General features: G+C 40.6%; 1 protein-coding gene across 1 annotated transcript in view; it reads left to right on the forward strand.

Annotated features, from left to right (window-relative positions):
- The first annotated feature begins 2753 nt into the window (after positions 1-2753).
- Positions 2754-22358, forward strand: part of LOC139755702 (uncharacterized) — a 30246-nt gene continuing 10641 nt past the window's right edge. Inside the window, exons 1-3 of the mRNA XM_071674347.1 lie at positions 2754-2797; positions 15646-15700; positions 21155-21365. Of these exons, the coding sequence (XP_071530448.1) occupies positions 2754-2797; positions 15646-15700; positions 21155-21365 (310 nt within the window). The remainder of the gene's footprint in view (positions 2798-15645; positions 15701-21154; positions 21366-22358) is intronic.

Raw genomic sequence — 22358 nt, forward strand, 5'->3', positions numbered from 1 at the left:
ACAGGAGAGGATTTGCTGATAAACCAGAGATTTTGAATGGGCTCTCTAGCTCCTTGAGGAGCACAGAAACAAGTTTTAGAACATTGTTGGCAAGGGTGAGCTCATCTTTCTTCTGTGGTTTCTGCTCCATGTGTAAATACATGTTAATCTGTTCTGTAATAAGGACTGAAAGACTAGAGTACTTCTTGTTAATCATGGCCCCCAGTGTCATGAACCGAATCAAGTAGATACCAATTGCAAAACACCAGAAGAACAGTTCACAGTTGTAGAGGGTGTGTTGTGTCTTTTCATCTTCTTTTAATAACTCAAAGCACAGGTAAGACACAAGTAGGAGAGTGATGAAAAATGTTGCAGATACAATGACATCAACTGATGTATATATATATAGGGAAAATTAAAAAGATGTTCTGGAAGGAGGTAAATTAAGTGCGTAAGACAAGGGAGCAAATGCGAACTTCAGTGAAGGGGGCTAATGGGGAGGTGATAACAAGTAGTGGTGATGTGAGAAGGAGATGGAGTGAGTATTTTGAAGGTTTGTTGAATGTGTTTGATGATACAGTGGCAGATATAGGGTGCTTTGGTCGAGGTGGTGTGCAAAGTGAGAGGGTTAGGGAAAATGATTTGGTAAACAAAGAAGAGGTAGTAAAAGCTTTGCGGAAGATGAAAGCCGGCAAGGCAGCAGGTTTGGATGGTATTGCAGTGGAATTTATTAGAAAAGGGGGTGACTGTATTGTTGACTAGTTGGTAAGGTTATTTGATGTATGCATGATTCATGGTGAGGTGCCTGAGGATTGGCGGAATGCGTGCATAGTGCCATTGTACAAAGGCAAAGGGGATCAGAGTGAGTGCTCAAATTACAGAGGTATAAGTTTGTTGAGCATTCCTGGTAAATTATATGGGAGGGTATTGATTGAGAGGCATGTACAGAGCATCAGATTGGGGAAGAGTAGTGTGGTTTCAGAAGTGGTAGAGGATGTGTGGATCAGGTGTTTGCTTTGAAGAATGTATGTGAGAAATACTTAGAAAAGCAAATGGATTTGTATGTAGCATTTATGGATCTGAAGAAGGCATATGATAGAGTTGATAGAGATGCTCTGTGGAAGGTTTTAAGAATATATGGTGTGGAAGGCAAGTTGTTAGAAGCAGTGAAAAGTTTTTATCGAGGATGTAAGGCATGTGTATGTGTACGAAGAGAGGAAAGTGACTGGTTCTCAGTGAATGTAGGTTTGCGGCAGGGGTGTGTGATGTCTCCATGGTTGTTTAATTTGTTTATGGATGGGGTTGTGAGGGAGGTGAATGCAAGAGTTTTGGAAAGAGGGGCAAGTATGAAGTCTGTTGTGGATGAGAGAGCTTGGGGAGTGAGTCAGTTGTTGTTCGCTGATGATACAGCGCTGGTGGCTGATTCATGTGAGAAACTGCAGAAGCTGGTGACTGAGTTTGGTAAAGTGTGTGAAAGAAGAAAGTTAAGAGTAAATGTGAATAAGAGCAAGGTTTTAGGTACAGTAGGGTTGAGGGTCAATTGGGAGGTAAGTTGAATGGAGAAAAAATGGAGGAAGTAAAGTGTTTTAGATACCTGGGAGTGGATCTGGCAGCGGATGGAACCATGGAAGCGGAAGTGAACCATAGGGTGGGGGAGGGGGCGAACATCCTGGGGCCTTGAAGAATGTGTGGAAGTCGAGAACATTATCTCCGAATGCAGAAATGGCTATGTTTGAAGGAATAGTGGTTCCAACAATGTTGTATGGTTGCGAGGCGTGGGCTATGGATAGAGTTGTGCGAAGGAGGGTGGATGTGTTGGGAATGAGATGTTTGAGGACAACATGTGGTGTGAGGTGGTTTGATCGAGTAAGTAATGTAAGGGTAAAAGAGATGCGGGGAAATAAAAAAGAGCGTGTTTGAGAGAGCAGAAGAGGGTGTTTTGAAATGGTTTGGGCACATGGATAGAATGAGTGAGGAAAGATTGACCAAGAGGATATATGTGTCGGAGGTGGAGGGAACGAGGAGAAGTGGGAGACCAGACTGGAGGTGGAAAGATGGACTGAAAAAGATTTTGAGTGATCGGGGCCTGAACATGCAGGAGGGTGAAGGGCGTGCAAGGAATAGAGTGAATTGGATCGATGTAGTATACCGGGGTCGACGTGCTGTCAATGGATTGAATAAGGGCATGTGAAGCGTCTGGGGTAAACCATGGAAAGTTCTGTGGGGCCTGGATGTGGAAAGGGAGCTGTGGTTTCGGGCATTATTGCATGACAGCTAGAGACTGAGTGTGAACGAATGGGGCATTTGTTGTCTTTTCCTAGCGCTACCTCGCACATATGAGGGGGGAGGGGGATGTTATTCCATGTGTGGCGAGGTGGCGATGGGAATGAATAAAGGCAGACAGTTTGAATGGTGTGCATGTGTGTATATGTATGTGTCTGTGTGTGTATATATATGTGTACATTGAGATGTATGGGTATGTATATTTACGTGTGTGGACGTGTATGTATATACATGTGTATGGGGGTGGGTTGGGCCATTTCTTTCGTCTGTTTCCTTGCGCTACCTCGCAAACACGGGAGACAGCGACAAAGCAAAATAAATAAAATATATGTATATATATATATATATAACAGTTATCTGCAGTACTGGCGATATTATCATAACACAATGAGGCGAGCAATTAAGTCATATCGTATTGTGGCCCCGTCAGGTGGGAAGCCACGCCCCCTCACCTGTAGCGGGTATATAAACTCCTGCGGGTTGAAGACCTCATGACTCCCAGCACGGTCCAAGCATTTACCAGTCTACTGCTCAAGTGAGTCACGGTTACAGTGTTTAAATCTTTTTTTCCTCCTCTCATTACTTAATCTGCTAAACTGAGCAGTAAATATCTCATGTTATCTTCGTGGCTCTCACCCATGCGATATGATACAGCTTCCCTTACTTTGATTTTTGACTATTATAACACAGTATAGCACAGATCATGTTATTTCTTAGCTCTTGTAACATAATATAGCATACTTTACGTTGTAACATGATATAGAATACGTTACGTTACTTTCTGACCCTTACTATACAACCAACGTTGGTTCCTAACCCTTGTAACACGTTAAGTTGGCTCATAAACCTTGTAAAACGACATAAAATATTACGTTCATTCCTGACCCTTGTAACACACGTTACGTTAGTTCCTGACCATTGTAACACGACAGAGAATACATGAAAATAGTTTCTAATCCTTGCGACACAAAATACTACATGCTAAATTGGTTCATGACCCACGTAACTCAGTACAGCATACGTTACGTTAGTTCATGACCTTCGTAACACAAGATAGCATGCCTTACGTAACATGACATGGCATACGTTACCTTGGTTTTTTACATAAGTTGGTTCCTAACCCTTGTAACACGGCAAAACATGCGTTACGTTGGTTTCTGACCCGTGTAACACAAGATAGCATGGGCTACGTTGGTTCCTGACCTTTGTAATACATAACAATCGTTACGCTGGTTTATGACCCTTGCAACACGACTTAGCATGTGTTACGTTGGTTCTCGACCTTGGTAACATAACACAGGAGACATTACGTTGTTCCTGACTCTTGTAACACAAGGTAACATAGGTTGCTCCTGAGCCGCTTACCATTAAATAGCATACGTTACGTCGGTTTTTCAACCCTGTAACATAATGCATATTCTAAGTTGGTTCCTCAGCCGTGTAACATGACATAGCATATGTTATGTTGGTCCCTGACCCTTGTAACACGACTCAGATTGCGTTACGTTGGTTTTCAACCTAGTAACACATATCATATTTTATGCTGGTTCCTGACATTTGTAACACGACATATCATACTTTATGTTGGTTCCTGACCCTTGTAACACGACATATCATACTTTATGTTGGTTCCTGACCCTTGTAACACGACATATCATACTTTATGTTGGTTTGTGACCCTTGTAACACGACATATCATACGTTACATTGGTACCTGACCCTTGTAACAAAATCGTTACGTTAGTTCTTGACCACTGTAACATGACACAGGATATATAATGGTTTCTGATACTTGTAACACAAAATGTTACATGGTAAATTGGTTCATGACCCATGTAACATAGCACAGCATAAGTTACGTTGGTTCGTGATCCTTAAAATATAACACAGATTCCTTACGGTGGTTCTTAGACCTTGTAATGTAGCATAGCATGTCTTAAGTTGGTTCCTGACCCTTGTCACATGATATAAGATACGTTACGCTAGTTCCTAACTCATGTAACATGACACAACATACGTTATGTTGGTCCCTGACCCTCGTAATACGTCATAGCATAAGTTACCTTAGTATCTGACCCTTGTAACACGACACAGCATACGTTACGTTGGCTTCTGACCCTTGTAACACGACATGGCATACGTTACATTGGTTTCTGACTCTGGTAGCATGACACAACATTCGTTGCTTTAGTACCTGACCCGTTTAACACGAAATGCATTTTACGGTGGTCTCTGGCCTTTGTAACACGGCACTGCACACGTCCCATTGGTTACTGACGTTTGTAACGATATACATTACGTTGGTTCATCGTAACACAAGATAGCATACCTAACGTAACATGACATAGCATACGTTACCTTGGTTTCTTAAACGCGTTACGTTGGTTCCTAACCCTTGTAACACAAAAAAGTACGTTACGTTGGTTTCTGACCCTTGTAACACAAGATAGCATGAGCTACGTTGGTTTCTGACCCGTAACACGACAAAGCGTATCTGATTCATGTAACACGACGTAACATACGTTACGTTGGCTTATAACCCTTATAACACGATCTAATATGCGTTACGTTGATTCCTGACCCTTGTACCACGACACGTTGTTGTTCCTGACGCTTGTAATACAAAGTAACGTAAGTTGCTCTTGACCGGCGTAATACTTAGTAACATACGTTAGTTTCAACCTTGTAACATTTATATAATTTAAGTTGGTTCCTGAACCTTGTAACATGACAGTATATGTTGGACCTTGACTCTTGCAACACAACATGGCTTCCGTTACGTTGATTTTCAACCTTGTAACACATACTTTACGTTGGTTCCTTACCTTGTAACACGACATATGCTGGTTTTTGACCCTTGTCACAAGAAATAGCATACATGACATTAATTTTTTCAACCTTGTAACATGATATGAATACTTTCCGTTTGTTCCTGTCCCTTATAACACGAAATAGCATTTTTTTTTATTTTTTATTTTTGCTTTGTCGCTGTCTCCCGCGTTAGCGAGGTAGCGCAAGGAAACAGACGAAAGAATGGCCCAACCCACCCACATACACATGTATATACATACACGTCCACACACGCAAATATACATACCTATACATCTCAATGTATACATATATATACACACACAGACATATACACATATACACATGTACATAATTCATACTGTCTGCCTTTATGTATTCCCATCGCCACCTCGCCACACATGGAATAACAACCCCCTCCCCCCTCATGTGTGCGAGGTAGCGCTAGGAAAAGACAACAAAGGCCCCTTTCGTTCACATTCAGTCCCTAGCTGTAATGTAATAATGCACCGAAACCACAGCTCCCTTTCCACATCCAGGCCCCACACAACTTTCGATGGTTTACCCCAAACGCTTCACATGCCCTGGTTCAATCCACTGACAGCACGTCCACCACGGTATACCACATCGTTCCAATTCACCCTATTCCTTTCACTCCTTTCACCCTCCTGCATGTTCAGGCCCCGATCACTCAAAATCTTTTTCACTCCATCTTTCCATCTTCAATTTGGTCTCCCATTTCTCCTCGTTCCCTCCACCTTTGACACATATATCCTCTTGGTCAATCTATCCTCACTCATTCTCTCCATGTGACCAAACCACTTCAAAACACCCTCTTCTGCTCTCTCAACCCCACTCTTTTTATTTCCACACATCTCCCTTACCCTTACATTACTTACTCGATCAAACCACCTCACACCACATATTGTCCTCAAACATCTCATTTCCAGCACATCCACCCTCCTGCGCACAACTCTATCCATAGCCCACGCCTCACAGCCATACAACATTGTTGGACCCACTATTCCTTCAAACATACCCATTTTTGCTTTCCGAGATAATGTTCTCGACTTCCAAACATTCTTCAAGGCTCCCAGGATTTTCGAGCCCTCCCCCACCCTATGATTCACTTCCGCTTCCATGGTTCCATCCGCTGCCAGATCCACTCCCAGATATCTAAAACACTTTCCTTCCTCCAGTTTTTCTCCAATCAAACTTACCTCCCAGTTGACCCTCAAACCTACTGTACCTAATAACCTTGCTCTTATTCACATTTACTCTTAACTTTCTTCTTTCACACACTTTACCAAACAGTCACCAGCTTCAGCAGTTTCTCACATGAATCAGCCACCAGCGCTGTATCATCAGCGAACAACAACTGACTCACTTCCCCGAGCTCTCTCATCCACAACAGACTGCATACTTACCCCTCTTTCCAAAACTCTTGCATTCACCTCCCTAACAACCCCATCCATAAATAAATTAAACAACCATGGTGACATCACACACCACTGCCGCATTCACTGAGAACCAATCACTTTCCTCTCTTCCTACACGTGCACATGCCTTACATCCTCGATAAAAACTTTTCACTGCTTCTAACAACTTGCCTCCCACACCATATATTCTTAATACCTTCCACAGAGCATCTCTATCAACTCTATCATATGCCTTCTCCAGATCCATAAATGATACATACAAATCCATTTGCTTTTCTAAGTATTTCTCACATACATCCTTCAAAGCAAACACCTGATCCACACATCCTCTACCACTTCTGAAACCACACTGCTCTTCCCCAATCTGATGCTCTGTACATGCCTTCACCCTCTCAATCAATACCCTCCCATATAATTTACCAGGAATACTCAACAAACTTATACCTCTGTAATTTGAGCACTCACTCTTATCCCCTTTGCCTTTGTACAATGGCACTATGCAAGCATTCCGCCAATCCTCAGGCACCTCACCATGAATCATACATACATTCAATAACCTTACCAACCAGTCAACAATACAGTCACCCCCTTTTTTAATAAATTCCACTGCAATACCATCCAAACCTGCTGCCTTGCCGGTTTCATCTTCTGCAAAGCTTTTACTACCTTTGTTTACCAAATCATTTTCCCTAACCCTCTCACTTTGCACACCACCTCGACCAAAACACCCTATATCTGCCACTCTATCATCAAACACATTCAACAAACCTTCAAAATACTCACTCCATCTCCTTCTCACATCACCACTACTCGTTATCACTTACGCACTTTATTTACCTCCTTCCAGAACATCTTTTCATTCTCCCTAAAATTTAATGATACTCTCTCACCCCAACTCTCATTTGCCCTCTTTTTCACCTCTTGCACCTTTCTCTTGCCCTCCTGCCTCTTTCTTTTATACATCTCCCACTCATTTGCATTGTTTCCCTGCAAAAATCGTCCAAATGCCTCTCTCTTCTCTTTCACTAATAATCTTACTTCTTCATCCCACCACTCACTACCCTTTCTAATCAACCCACCTCCCACGCTTCTCATGCCACAAGCATCTTTTGCGCAAGCCATCACTGCTTCCCTAAATACATCCCATACGTTATTCTTGAACTATGCAACATGACAAAACATACGTTGCGTTAGCTCCTGGCCCTTGAAACACGACATATGCTACGTTGTTACCTGAACCTTGTAACAGGACATATGTTCTATTGGCTTCACTACCTATGTAACACGTTACGTTAGTTCTTCAACTTTGCAACACGTTCGTTGTTGACCTTACAATATGACAACGCATATGTTACGTTCGTTGTTGATCTCATGACATTGCATATGTTACGTTCGTTGTTGACCTTATATGACAATGCTTATGTTACGTTCGTTGTTGACCTTATAATATGACAACGCATATGTTACGTTCGTTGTTGATCTTATGACACTGCGTATGTTACGTTCGTTGTTGATCTTATGACACTGTATATGTTACGTTCGTTGTTGACATTTATAACTTGATATACAATACGTTGGTTCCCGATTCTTGTAACATGATAACATGTTACGTTGGTTCCTTACCCTTATAACACATTATGTGATACGTTTGGTCTTGACTCTTATAATACAATATAAGACAATATGTTGATTTCTGACCCCTGTAACACGACATAGTGTGTTACATCTGGTCCTGATCTTACAACACAACAGACAATATGTTGGTTCCTGACCCTTGTAACACGACACAATGTGTTACGTTTCGTCCTCACTCTTATAACACAACATAACAGACAATACGTTGGTTCCTGACCCTTGTAACACGACATATTCGTTACGTTGGCTTCTGACCCTTGTAACACGGCATAGCACTCGTTACGTTGGTTTCTGACTCTAGTAACACGGCATAGCACGCGTTACGTTGGTTTCTGACCCTTGTAACACGACATAGCATAAGTTAGTTTCTAACCTTTGTAACACATACACGTTGCGTTGGTTCCTGACCCTTGCAGTACAGCGTTGGTTATGTTGGTATGTTACTTTGGTTCCGAACCATAGTATTACGACATAACACGTCATGTTGGTTCCCGACTCTTGTAACACGACGTTACGTTGGTGCCTGACCCTTGTAACACGACGTTACGTTGGTGCCTGACCCTTGTACCACGACACAGCATACGGCATGCTGGTACCAGTCTCTTGTCACACGACCTAATATACTTTACGTTAGTCCTTCAACATCGCAACATAACTCAGGGTTCATTATATTGCTACCTGACCCTTGTGACACACGACACACGTTATACGTTGGCCCTTGACCAGATAAGGAGTTATAGCATACGTAAAGGTAGGGCCCACTTCGAACAAACACTATTTGCTACACATGGCGACTGTGTGATAACGTTGAGACTCACGTCCATACCAAAGACACAACGTTAAGAACAATGTTATAAACACTCGGGACAAAAGCTGCTAAAAGTGTCTGCAGAATGACGAATACGGTCTTGTCTGCACCAACGCAAAGTGGGAGGGACATTGCTTGAGCCAACACCAACCTCATCACTGGGAGACAGTTATAATGTAGCCGACACGTTTGTGAATGCGTTACATAAATGATGGTGACAGTATAGCCAACACATGTCATCGACATTGGTTTCGCTGGCTGCACAACACTATGTGTGACTATGTGGAATAACGATGCCATCATTGTTACCCACAGTCTACATAAGGTGTCGTCCACATTGTTTCCAACCATGTTGCCAGCAGTGTTACCATGGCGTTGTGGGAATGGTGAAACAAAGACGCTGGTCAAGACGTGACAAGTAAGTTTACCCTCAACCAAACAAAACACACAAGTGAGATTTGAGACACGAGGGAGCGGGGTCGCCTGCCTGAGAACATACAGCTTCTGGCGATAGACCGCATGACGCTCGTTCAGACAAGTGGGTGACGAGCGTTATTCATAATCATCATTACATGCAGGGATTCATGAGATATATTGTGATACATAAAGATAACATACTTCCTCCACCTCCCTCCCGGGGGAGTTCGAACTGAGGACTTTGATATCCAGGCGTTTCACCGGCTTACGTCTGCGGTAGCTGCGTCTGGGCGGTGTATGTGTGTGCGCGTCTGCCTGTCAGTCTGTTGTGTGTGTGTGTGGGGGGGGGGGGGGGGGGGGGGACAAGAGAAAACGACCCTTATGCTGGCCTCTCCACACGAGCATCATGGCTTCCAATATCTCAAGCCTTGACGTGTCGCCTCGCCCGTCTCCTCTGCACTCACTAGACAACTACTTACCCCTGTCTTCCGTGGACTACCGGACAAGGCACTACTAGCTGTGGGGGATAGTGATTCACTGGCGTGAGGAAAACAAGTTAACAGCACAGGGTCCTGAGGAAGGAAAGACCAAAGTGCCACCCCAGAACCGGTAAAATCACAGCAAAAGATACCTGTGTAAGTCACGGCAGACTACAGACGCTCGCTGACTCATAGGGCAGGCGGATGGCACAGGCAGTACAGGACGGGCAGGGCGTGGAGATGGGCGCAACGGGCAGTTATGGCGCCCCGTTTTGTTTAGTAATATCTTGTGTCACTGTGTCAGTCTTTTTACACCACTCCTTGATCCTACTCACTGCGCCATGTAGGAATGGTGAAACTAAGACGCTGGTGAGAACGTGGCACTAAGTTTATCTATCCCCAAACAAACAATATTCACACATAAGATTAAGAGAGACACGATCGCGTGCGTCGTCTGCCAGGGAACTTACAGCTTCTGCCGACAGAGCGCATGACGCTCGTTCAAACAATAGAGAGACGAGCGTAGTACTTTGTATTATCAATATTATTTTCATTATTTACATTATAAGCAGGGATACGTGAGACATAATGTGATACATAGAAATGCAGAGCATGAACTTCGTACAGGTGGAGCCGTACCCTAAGTCGTGAAACATAATACATGTATCAAAGCAACAAAATTACAGAGAGAAACGTAACGACACTTCGCCTGATACTAGTTAGGCAGCTGGGCTGGAGACCACCACCTCATTCCTTCGTACCTGACACGACCAAGACGTAGCCATCATCGGTTCGGAACCAGTAACATCTTACTTTATAATAATAACACAGAACTATATACTTCCTGTATTAAGGGACATACACAAATTAACATCTACAATTCACAATTGATCATATAATGCTAACAATAACACGAGAAGGTTAATAACATAATGGGAGTTAATTTCTCAAGCTCGGAGCTACAGTAGTTCTTCTCAGCGGACGGACACGCACCTTGCTACTCCGTCACGGTATAACCTAACGGAGGTAGGCACTCGTGACTGAATTAAACCTCGCAAATTAGAATTAGAATTCTCATCACTTCTCCGGGTACATAATCATTTCAACTCTCCTTTAGTAAAGCCCAGGGCCCCTGAGAGGAATTATATCGGGAGGGGGGGTACAAAGTTTTTATTTTTTCGGGCACCCTTCCCTTCTCCATAAGTCATCCTGTTTTTATCCACTACGGTTTTATGCCATGTGCTGTAGGCCAGAAAGGGTATGGAAGAGGAGAGAGAGGTAAGATGCTAGTCTTCAGTATATACGAACATTTACTGAGATCCCAGGAAATTCCTGGGTCCCCTTTTTTGACCCCTATGCCCGGGGACGATGTATCCCCTGTACCCGCCTCTCAGAGGCCCTGCTGTAGACCTACCCGTTGCTGCCTTCGTGGTCAGATCCGCTTCATGTAATCCCCTGCACAAGGAGCCTTCTGACTTTAAGTAAAAATCTAGCTCATCCTATTTACTGATCTTTAAGAAAATGATATCGTAATCTGTTGTATCAGTGGCTATTATCTTTGCTATGATTTGGAAGGAATAGACCCAAGCACCATTTTCGTTATTAGTGAATTCACAGAAACGTTGAAAACATGTTCAACGTTTGTTTTCACTTCCTCCAGAACCTTTGCTCTTGTACTGTCTTTCCATATGAAAATCTGGCCATCACATCACCTCGACAATCTATCGTCCACCCCATATTTCCAAACGCCTACAAGGTAAGTCCCACACCATTCAGTACCAAACGATGTTGTTATCTGGGAGGGAGGAAGTGAGGATGTTTGAAGGTTTAGTGGTCCCAGCGATGTTGTGTCGATGCGGGGCATGAGTTTTAGATGAGAAGGGTGGATGTGTTGGAAATGATATATGTGAGGACAATATGTGGTGTGAGGTGGTCTGATCGATTAAGTGATAAAAAGATAGGCGAAATTTGTGTTAAAAAAAAAAAGAGTGTGTGACTAAGAGAGCTGAAGAGAGTGTGTTCATTGGTTTGGATACATGGATGGAGTGAGTGAAAAGTTGATCAAGATGTGTCAGAAGTGGAGACGAAAAGGAGAAAACGGCTACCAAATTAGAGATGGATGAATGGCGTGGAAAAGATTTTGAGTGCTCGGAGCCTGATCATGGCGGAGGGTGAATGACGTGTACGGAATAGAATGAATTTGATGGAACTGGGTATACGGGGGCGGACGTACTGTCTTTGGATTGAACCAGGGAATATGCAGCAGCTGGGGAAAGCCACGGAAAGGTTTGTGGGGCCTGGTTGTGGATAAGGGGTGGGGGTGGGGTGGGGGAGGGGGGGGATGGAGGTGCATTACAGGTGACAAATAGAGAATGGATAACAGTAATTATGATAACTATCTTGACATGATTACATTACTGATATCTTGCCTTTAATAAAATTCTTGTGATTATGGGAACGAATGGTAGGCATTGGGTTTGATTTAGATAGGATACTTTCAAAATATTTCAAACATTTATTGGCAATGGAAAAGTAAACGTTTCATTTTCCTTTGAATTTGAAAAAAAAATGCAGTTTCATGATTCTATATAGTTGTAAAAGTCAGTTTCATTTTTTCTTTATGTTTGTAAAATTAATAGTTTCATTTTTGCCTTACATTTGTAATGTACAGAGTTGATCTTTTTTCTTTTTTGAATTTGTGAATTTTACAGGAAATGAACATTGCTGATAAACAAAACAAAATCTAATGTTTGTATAAATGATTATTAAAGATAGTAATGATGGTGCTAATAATAATGAAAATGATAATGATAATGGTAATGATAATGATAATGATGATAATAATGATAATATAGTAATAATAATGATAATGATAATGATAATCATTGGTGCCTATGCACCTGGTCATGAGAAGAAAGGTCATGAGAGGCAAGTGTTTTGGGAGCAGCTGAGTGAGTGTGTTAGCAGTTTTGATGCACGAGACCGGGTTATAGTGATGGGTGATTTGAATGCAAAGGTGAGTAATGTGGCAGTTGAGGGTATGATTGGTGTACATGGGGTGTTCAGTGTTGTAAATGGTAATGCTGAAGAGCATGTGGATTTGTGTGCTGAAAAAGGACTGATGATTAGGAATACCTGGTTTAAAAGAGGTATACATAAGTATACGGAAGAAGAGAGTGGTAAGAGTAAGTGAGCTTGGAAAAGAGACTTGTGTGAGGAAGTACCAGGAAAGATTGAGTACATAAAAAGATGAAAGCAAATGACGTAAGGGGAGTGGGGGAGGAATGGGATGGATTTAGGGAAGCAGTGATGGCTTGTGCAAAAGATGCTCATAGCATGAGAAAGGTGGGAGATGGGCAGATTAGAAAGGGTAGTGAGTGGTTGGATAAAGAAGTAAGATTGTTAGTGAAAGAGAAAAGAAAAGCGTTTGGACGATATTTGCAAGAAAGTAGTGCGAATGACAGGGAGATGTATAAAAGAGCCAGGAGGTCAAGACAAAGGTGCAAGAGGTGAAAAAGAGGGCAAGTGAGAGCTGGGGTGAGAGAGTATCATTAAATCTTAGGGAGAATAAAAAGATGTTTTGGAAGGAGGTAAATAAAGTGCGTAAGACAAGAGAACAAATGGGAACATCAGTGAAGGGGGCTAATAGGGAGTTAATAACAAGTAGTGGCGAAGTGAGAAGGAGATGGAGCGAGTATTTTGAAGGTTTGTTGAATGTGTTTGATGATAGAGTGGCAGATATAGGTTGTTTTGGGCGGGGTGGTGTGCGAAGTGAGAGAAGTGAGAGGGTCAGGGAGAATGGTTTGGTAAACAGAGAAGAGGTAGTGAAAGCATTAAAGAAGATGAAGCCTGCAAGGCGGCGGGTTTGGATGGTATTGCAGTGGAATTTATTGAAAAAGAGGGTGACTTTGTTGTTTACTGGTTGGTAAGGATATTCAATGTATGTATGGTTCATGGTGAAGTGCCTGATGATTGGCGGAATGCATGCATAGTGCCATTATATAAAGGCAAAGAGAATAGAGGTGAGAGTTCAAATTACAGAGGTATAAGTTTGTTGAGTATTCCTGGGAAATTATATGGGAGGGTAAAAGCATTTACAGAGCATCAGACTGGGGAAAAGCAGTGTGGTTTCAGAAGTGGTAGAGGGATGTGTGGATCAGGTGTTTGCGAGAAACACTTGGATAAACAGATGGATTTGTATGTAGCATTCATGGACAGTGGACAGAGATGCTTTTAGGAAGGTATTAAGAGTATATGGTGTGGGAGGTAAGTTGCTAGAAGCAGTGAAAAGTTTTTATCAAGGATGTAAGGCATGTGTACGAGTAGGAAGAGAGGAAAGTGATTGGTTCTCAGTGAATGCCGGTTTGCGGCAGGGGTGCGTAATGTCTCCATGGTTGTTTAATTTGTTTATGTATAGGATTGTTAGGGAGGTGAATGCAAGAGTTTTATGGAGAGGGGCAAGTATGCAGTCTGTTGTGTATGAGTATGCTTGGGAAGTGAGTCAGTTGTTGTACACTGATGATACACCGCTGGTGGCTGATTCGTGTGAGAAACTGCAGAAGTTGGTGACAGAGTTTGGTAGAGTGTATGAAAGAAAAATGTTGAGGGTAAATGTGTTATTAGGTTCAGTAGGGTTGAGGGACAAGCTAATTTGGAAGTAAGTTTGAATGGAGAAAACCTGGAGGAAGTGAAGTGTTTTAATATCTGGGAGTGGATTTAGCAGCGGATGGAACCATGGAAGCGGAAATGAGTCACAGGGTGGGGGAGGGGGTGAAGGTTCCGGGAGTGTTGAAGAATGTGTGGAAGGAGAGAACGTAATCTCGGAGACCAAAAATCGGTATGTTTGAAGGAATAGTGGTTATATGGTTGCGAGGCGTTGTGCAGAGGAGGGTGGATGTGTTGGAAATGAATTTATGAGGACAATATGTTGTGTGAGGTGGTTTGATCGAGTAATAATGAAAGGGTAAGAGAGATGTATGGTAATAAAAAGAGTGTGGTTGAGAAAGTAGAAGAGGATGTATTGAAATGGTTTGGTCTCATGGAGAGAATGAGTGAGGAAAGATTGACAGAGAGGATATATGTGTCAGTGGTGGAGGGAACTATGAGAAGTGGGAGACCAAATTGGAGGTAGAAGGAGGGAGTGAAAAAGATTTTGAGCGATCGGGGCCTGAACATACAGGAGGGCGAAAGGCGTGCAAGGAATAAAGTGAATTAGAGCGATGTGGTATACCGCGGTCGACGCACTGTCAATGGATTGAACCAAGGCATGTGAAGCGTCTAGGGTAACCCATGGAAAGTTCTGTGGGGCCTGGATGTTGAAAGGGAGCTGTTTTTTCGGTGCATTATTACATGACAGCTAGAGACTGAGTGTGAACGAATGTGACCTTTGTTGTCTTTTCCTAGCGCTACCTAAGGGGCGTGCGGGGTGAGGGGGGGTGCCATTTCATGTGTGGCGTGGTAGGCGACAGGAATGGATGAAGGCAGCAAGTATGGATATGTACATGTGTATATATGTATATGTCTGTGTATGTATATGTATGTATACGTTGAGATATATAGGTATGTATATATGCGTGTGCGGGCGTTTATGTATATACATGTGTATGTGGGTGTGTTGGGCCATTCTTTCGTCTGTTTCCTTGCGCTACCTCCCTAACGCGGGAGACAGCGACTAAACATAATAATGAAAATAATAATAATACGTTTGCATTTCTATGAAGATATCTTTTGTACGGAATATATCACAATCTTTGTAGAGTTGTAATTGTACATAATTAAATGATTTGAGTCTTTGCAGGATGAAGATATCAGTGATGAAGGTGTTGATGACGGTCTTTCTTGTGATGATGATGGTGAGTAGTCAGTAATATGTTATCTGTTTTCCTAAGTATTTCTCACACACATTCTTCAGAGCAAACGCTTGATCCACACATCTTCTACCACATCTGAAACCACACTGCTCCTCCCTAGTCTGATGCTCTGTACATGCCTTCACCCTCTCAATCAATGCAATTTTGCAGAAATACTCAACTACTTATGCCTCTGTAGTTTGAACATTCACCTTTTTCCCCTTTACCTTTGTACATGGCACTATACATGCATTTCGCTAGTCTTCAGGCACTTCACCATGATCCATGCATACACTAAAAATTCTTACCAACCCATCACAACACAGTCTCCACCTTTCTTAATAAATACAACTGTAATATCATCCAAACCCTCCGCCTTGCCAGAGTTCATATTCCGCAAGGCTTTCACTACCTCTTCTCTCTTAACTAAACCATTCTCCCTGAACCTCTCACTTCGCACATATCCCCGACCAAAATACCCTACATCTGCCACTCTGTCATCAAACACATTCAAAAAACCTTCAAAATACTTGCTCCATCTTCTCACTTCATCATTACCTGATATCACTTCCCCCTTGCCCCCTTCACCGATGTTCCCATTTGTTGTCTTGACTTACGCGCGTTATTTACCTCCTTTCCAAAACATCTTTTTATTCTCTTTAAAGCTTAATGATACTCCTCACCCCAACTCTCATTTGCCTTCTTTTTCAACCCTTGCACCTACCTCTTGACCTCCTCACAGTAACAATCATAGGCGACGATCCATACCACACTCTATCCTACCCCCAGCCATGTGAATTCCCCCGGTAGATAGTCCTCCAAATACCCTCATCTCCACATAGCTTTTCAGGTGTTGACGTCCCTGTTATCCACTTGTGTCTCAGCTGTGTTTTTCTAGCTAACTCATCCACTTAATTTTCCATATCTTCTTCCATCAGTCGTGCGTACGTACCTGTACCACCGTTTCTTATTTTTCAGTAAATGTAATTCAGTCCATTTGCCTGTATCAACTTAGAACTTTAATATTCATAGTATAGGCGATTGACTATATGAATATCTATTACCTTCAATTCGCATTACAGTCAATCGTCATACGCTTTATCCAGACCTACACTATGTAACCACAGTGTACTAACAGACCAATATATTACTGCCGCATATGAGAGAAGAACAGATCTTATCCTCCATACGACAGATCAAGTATTGAATGGCAGTCATGATGTTTGAGTAGGGAAGCTTTGTATCTTCTGTGAGACATTCGCAATAGAATGAATGACGACACTTTTTCCCTGAGATGGTGTTACCACATGAGACATACCAGAAATTTAATATTTACCAAAATCAAAAGTTAAACCAATATTTGCATTTATTTTCATTAATGAAGCATTTCATTTACTCTTTCTGTGGCGTGCATTGAACAACTATATCATAGAGGATTTTTGTTATGGAACTGGTATTCATATGAGAGTAGAGAGTGGTATAAGTGTAAGTATGTAATAACACTACAGCGGTAAAGATGTATGTATGTAATAACACTACATAGGTATAGATGTATGTATGTAATAACACAACAGTGGTATAGATGTATGTATGTAATAACACTACATAGGTATAGATGTATGTATGTAATAACACTACAGTGGTATAGATGTATGTATGTAATAACACTACAGTGGTATAGATGTATGTATGCAATAAAGCTACAGTGGTATAGATGTATGTAATAACACTACAGTGGTATAGATGTATGGATGTATTAAAACTACAGTGGTATAGATGTATGTATGTAATAACACTACACTGGTATAGACGTATGGATGTAATAACACTACATTGGTATAGATGTATGGATGTAATAACACTACAGTGGTATAGATGTATGTATGTAATAACACTACAGTGGTATAGATGTATGTATGTAATAACACTACATAGGTATAGATGTATGTATGTAATAACACTACAGTGGTATAGATGTATGTATGTCATAACACTACTGTGGTATAGATGTATGTATGTAATAACACTACAGTGGTATAGATGTATGTATGTAATAACACTACAAGGGTATAGATGTATGTATGTCATAACACTACTGTGGTATAGATGTATGTATGTAATAACACTACAGTGGTATAGATGTATGTATGTAATAACACTACAGTGGTATAGATGTATGTATGTCATAACACTACCGTGGTATAGATGTATGTATGTAATAACACTACTGTGGTATAGATGTATGTATGTAATAACACTACAGTGGTATAGATGTATGTATGTAATAACACTACAGTGGTATAGATGTATGTATGTCATACAGTGGTATAACACTAAAGTGGTATAGATGTATGTATGTAATAACACAACGTGTTATAGATGTATGTATGTAATAACACTAAAGTGGTATAGATGTATGTATGAAATAACACTACTGTAGTATAGATATATGTATGTAATAACACTACAGTGGTATAGATGTATGTATGTCATAACACTACTGTGGTATAGATGTATGTATGTAATAACGCTACTGTGGTATAGATGTATGTATGTCATAACACTACTGTGGTATAGATGTATGTATGTCATAACACTACTGTGGTATAGATGTATGTATGTAATACTACAGTGGTATAGATGTATGTATGTAATCACACTACAGTGGTATAGATGTATGTATGTCATAACACTACAGTGGTATAGATGTATGTATGTAATAACACAACGTGTTATAGATGTATGTATGTAATAACACTAAAGTGGTATAGATGTATGTATGAAATAACACTACTGTAGTATAGATATATGTATGTAATAACACTACAGTGGTATAGATGTATGTATGTCATAACACTACTGTGGTATATATGTATGTATGTAATAACACTACTGTGGTATAGATGTATGTATGTCATAACACTACTGTGGTATAGATGTATGTAATAACACTACTGTAGTATAGATGTATGTATGTAATAACATTAAAGTGGTATAGATGTATGTATGTAATAACACAACGTGTTATAGATGTATGTATGTAATAACACTAAAGTGGTATAGATGTATGTATGAAATAACACTACTGTAGTATAGATATATGTATGTAATAACACTACAGTGGTACAGATGTATGTATGTCATAACACTACTGTGGTATAGATGTATGTAATAACACTAGTGTAGTATAGATGTATGTATGTAATAACATTACAGTGGTATAGATGTATGTATGCAATAAAGCTACAGTGGTATAGATGTATGTATGTAATAACACTACAGAGGTATAGATGTATGTAATAACATTACAGTGGTATAGATGTATGTATGTAATAACACTACAGTGGTAAAGATGTATGTATGTAATAACACTACAGTGGTATAGATGTATGTATGCAATAAAGCTACAGTGGTATAGATGTATGTATGTAATAACACTCCAGAGGTATAGATGTATGTAATAACATTACAGTGGTATAGATGTATGTATGTAATAACACTACAGTGGTATAGATGTATGGTTGTAATAACACTACAGAGGTATAGATGTATGTATGTAATAACACTACGTTTTATAGATGTATGTAATAACATTATAGTGGTATAGATGTATGTATGTAATAACACTACAGTGGTATAGATGTATGGTTGTAATAACACTACAGAGGTATAGATGTATGTATGTAATAACACTACAGTGGTATAGATGTATGTATGTAATAACACTACGTTTTATAGATGTATGTAATAACATTATAGTGGTATAGATGTATGTATGTAATAACACTACAGAGGTATAGATGTATGTATGTAATAACACTACGTGTTTTAGATGTATGTAATAACATTACAGTGGCATAGATATATGTATGTAATAACACTACAGTGGTATAGATGTATGTATGTAATAACACTACATTGGTATAGATGTATGTATGTAATAACATTACAGTGGCATAGATGTATGTATGTAATAACACTACAGTGGTATAGATGTATATATGTAATAATACTATGTGTTATAGATGTATGTAATAACATTACAGTGGTATAGATGTATGTATGTAATAACACTACAGTGGTATAGATGTATGTATGTAACAACACAACGTGTTATAGATGTATGTAATAACATTACGGTGGCATAGATATATGTATGTAATAACACTACAGTGGTATAGATGTATGTATGTAATAACACTACAGTGGTATAGATGTATGTATGTAATAACCCTACAGAGGTGTAAATGTATGTATATAATAACACTACGTGTTATAGATGTATGTAATAACACTACAGAGGTATAGATGTATGTATGTAATAACACTACTGTGGTATAGATGTATGTATGTAATAACACTACAGAGGTATAGATGTATGTAATAACATTTCAGTGGTATAGATGTATGTATGTAATAACATTACGGTTGTTCAGTGTTTTTAAGATTTTTGGACGCCACTCCAAAATTCGCCCTCCTAACACACATTGCTTCCCCAGGTAGATGATACTAATCTGTTACCAGTTGTTGTATGTAGATGATACAGTGCAGTTACCAGTTGTATGTAGATGATACAGTGCTGTTACCAGTTGTTGTATGTAGATGATGCAGTACTGTTAACAGTTGTTGTATGTAGATGATACAGTGCTGTTACCAGTTGTTGTATGTAGATGATGCAGTACTGTTAACAGTTGTTGTATGTAGATGATACAGTGCTGTTACCAGTTGTTGTATGTAGATGATGCAGTACTGTTAACAGTTGTTGTATGTAGATGATACAGTGCTGTTACCAGTTGTTGTATGTAGATGATGCAGTACTGTTACCAGTTGTTGTATGTAGATGATACAGTGCTGTTACCAGTTGTTGTATGTAGATGATACAGTGCTGTTACCAGTTGTTGTATGTAGATGATATAGTGCTGTTACCAGTTGTTGTATGTAGATGATGCAGCGCTGTTACCAGATATTATATTTACACACACAAGGATATGCACTCATCCATGGATTTACATATTCTAATCGAAATGCATGTACTTGTGTTTATGATCACTATTCTGTGTTAGGGGAAGACTTTTGCATTTATGTTGTCCGTCTCTTAACACACACACACACACACACACACACACACACACACACACACACACACACACACACACACACACACACACACACACACACACACACACACACACACACACACACACACACACACACACACACGTTTATGCCTATGTGCTCATTCATGCATTTACGTATCTTGGGACAAATATTACGAATGAAGTATATTTTGATCATTCGCAACATTTCCATGTTACCCTACACATTGCAACACCATCAAAAACCCGCACCTGTCAGCACACTCGATCATGCACACAAGAGTACAAGGGTGAGTGAGGCAAGACAGCCTCTGGGTTTGTGGTCGACTAAGTAAAGATGGATCTTTCTGTGGTCACCCAGGACACATGCGTGATTCAGGCAGTAGGAAACCTTCGCGCTGGCAGGATCACTCGAGCAGATAGTTCGATTCCCGAACTTGGTTCCACTCTACTGTCCAGCAAAAACTTGGACGCAGCGATGAATTCCGCGCGGAACGGCAGTCATAAGATGAGAACTTTCCATCTGTGCAAAGATATGACTTGCAACAAATATACGAAAATCTGTGCGTTTGGTAAGTCGGAAGGCATGACCTAATATGGTTTAGACTGTTATTGGGTCACTACAGGAATATCTATATTTAAGTGGGTGGTGCAATAATGTTAACGGGGGCAAATTGCTTCGCTTTGTCGGATCATAATGTAATTTTCCACGGCTAATGCAGACATTTCATGGATAACTCTGGATTTGTACCCTTACCTCTGGAGATGACCATAGTTTGTGCAAGGTAACTTGAAAGGTTTGGAAGGGGTCACTTATATTTAAGCTCTTATACTGTTGCAGAATCAGGTACGTAACAAATAACTTTACAGATCTCATGTTAAAGTTCTCGAGCAAATTCTCAGTTTTCTGTTACAGCCAAATCCAAAGTTACCAGGGCAGTATTAGAACGGTTGGAATGAGGAGGGTGGATGGGTCGGTTGTGATAATAAGTCTGACGAGCATGATTTTGTTGGGTAGGATAAGATTTTTTTTGTTCTTTCCTGCAAGGGAAAATACTTTCCATGACAATTGTAGGCTTGAGCACTTGCAAGATCTGTAAGGACTGATACAGGATATGGATGGGATACTCATATATTTACATCGTTCAACAAGTAAGTTCGTAAGATTGCAAAGAAGCTCTCATTAATAGATGTATGTCAGGTAAATGTTTTTCGCTGTGAGGTTCTAGCTCTAGGACAAAACATCATTAAGGATATAAAAAGAATTGCTCTGCTTTTATATGAGGAAACTTGCAGCGTTGTATTTGATTGTGTATAGATATGTACATTGTATAGGTAGAGTGGTATACAAATGCTTTATTTCATAGAGATTGGATTAATAAATGAATTCTCCTTGAAAGAGGATTACTATTGACAAAACAAAAATGCTGGTTGGTGTAGAGTTTAGCAATGCTGACCATTACGCGCTCCCAGGCCGTCCGGGGTCGAGCCCGCATAAGTTCGAATTCTGGTCACAGCAGTTGGTCCACAGGCAACCCAGCTGTTGATCCTCCCCTAGGGACTGC

Source organism: Panulirus ornatus, chromosome 19, assembly GCF_036320965.1.
Source record: "Panulirus ornatus isolate Po-2019 chromosome 19, ASM3632096v1, whole genome shotgun sequence".
Lineage (NCBI taxonomy): Eukaryota > Metazoa > Arthropoda > Malacostraca > Decapoda > Palinuridae > Panulirus > Panulirus ornatus.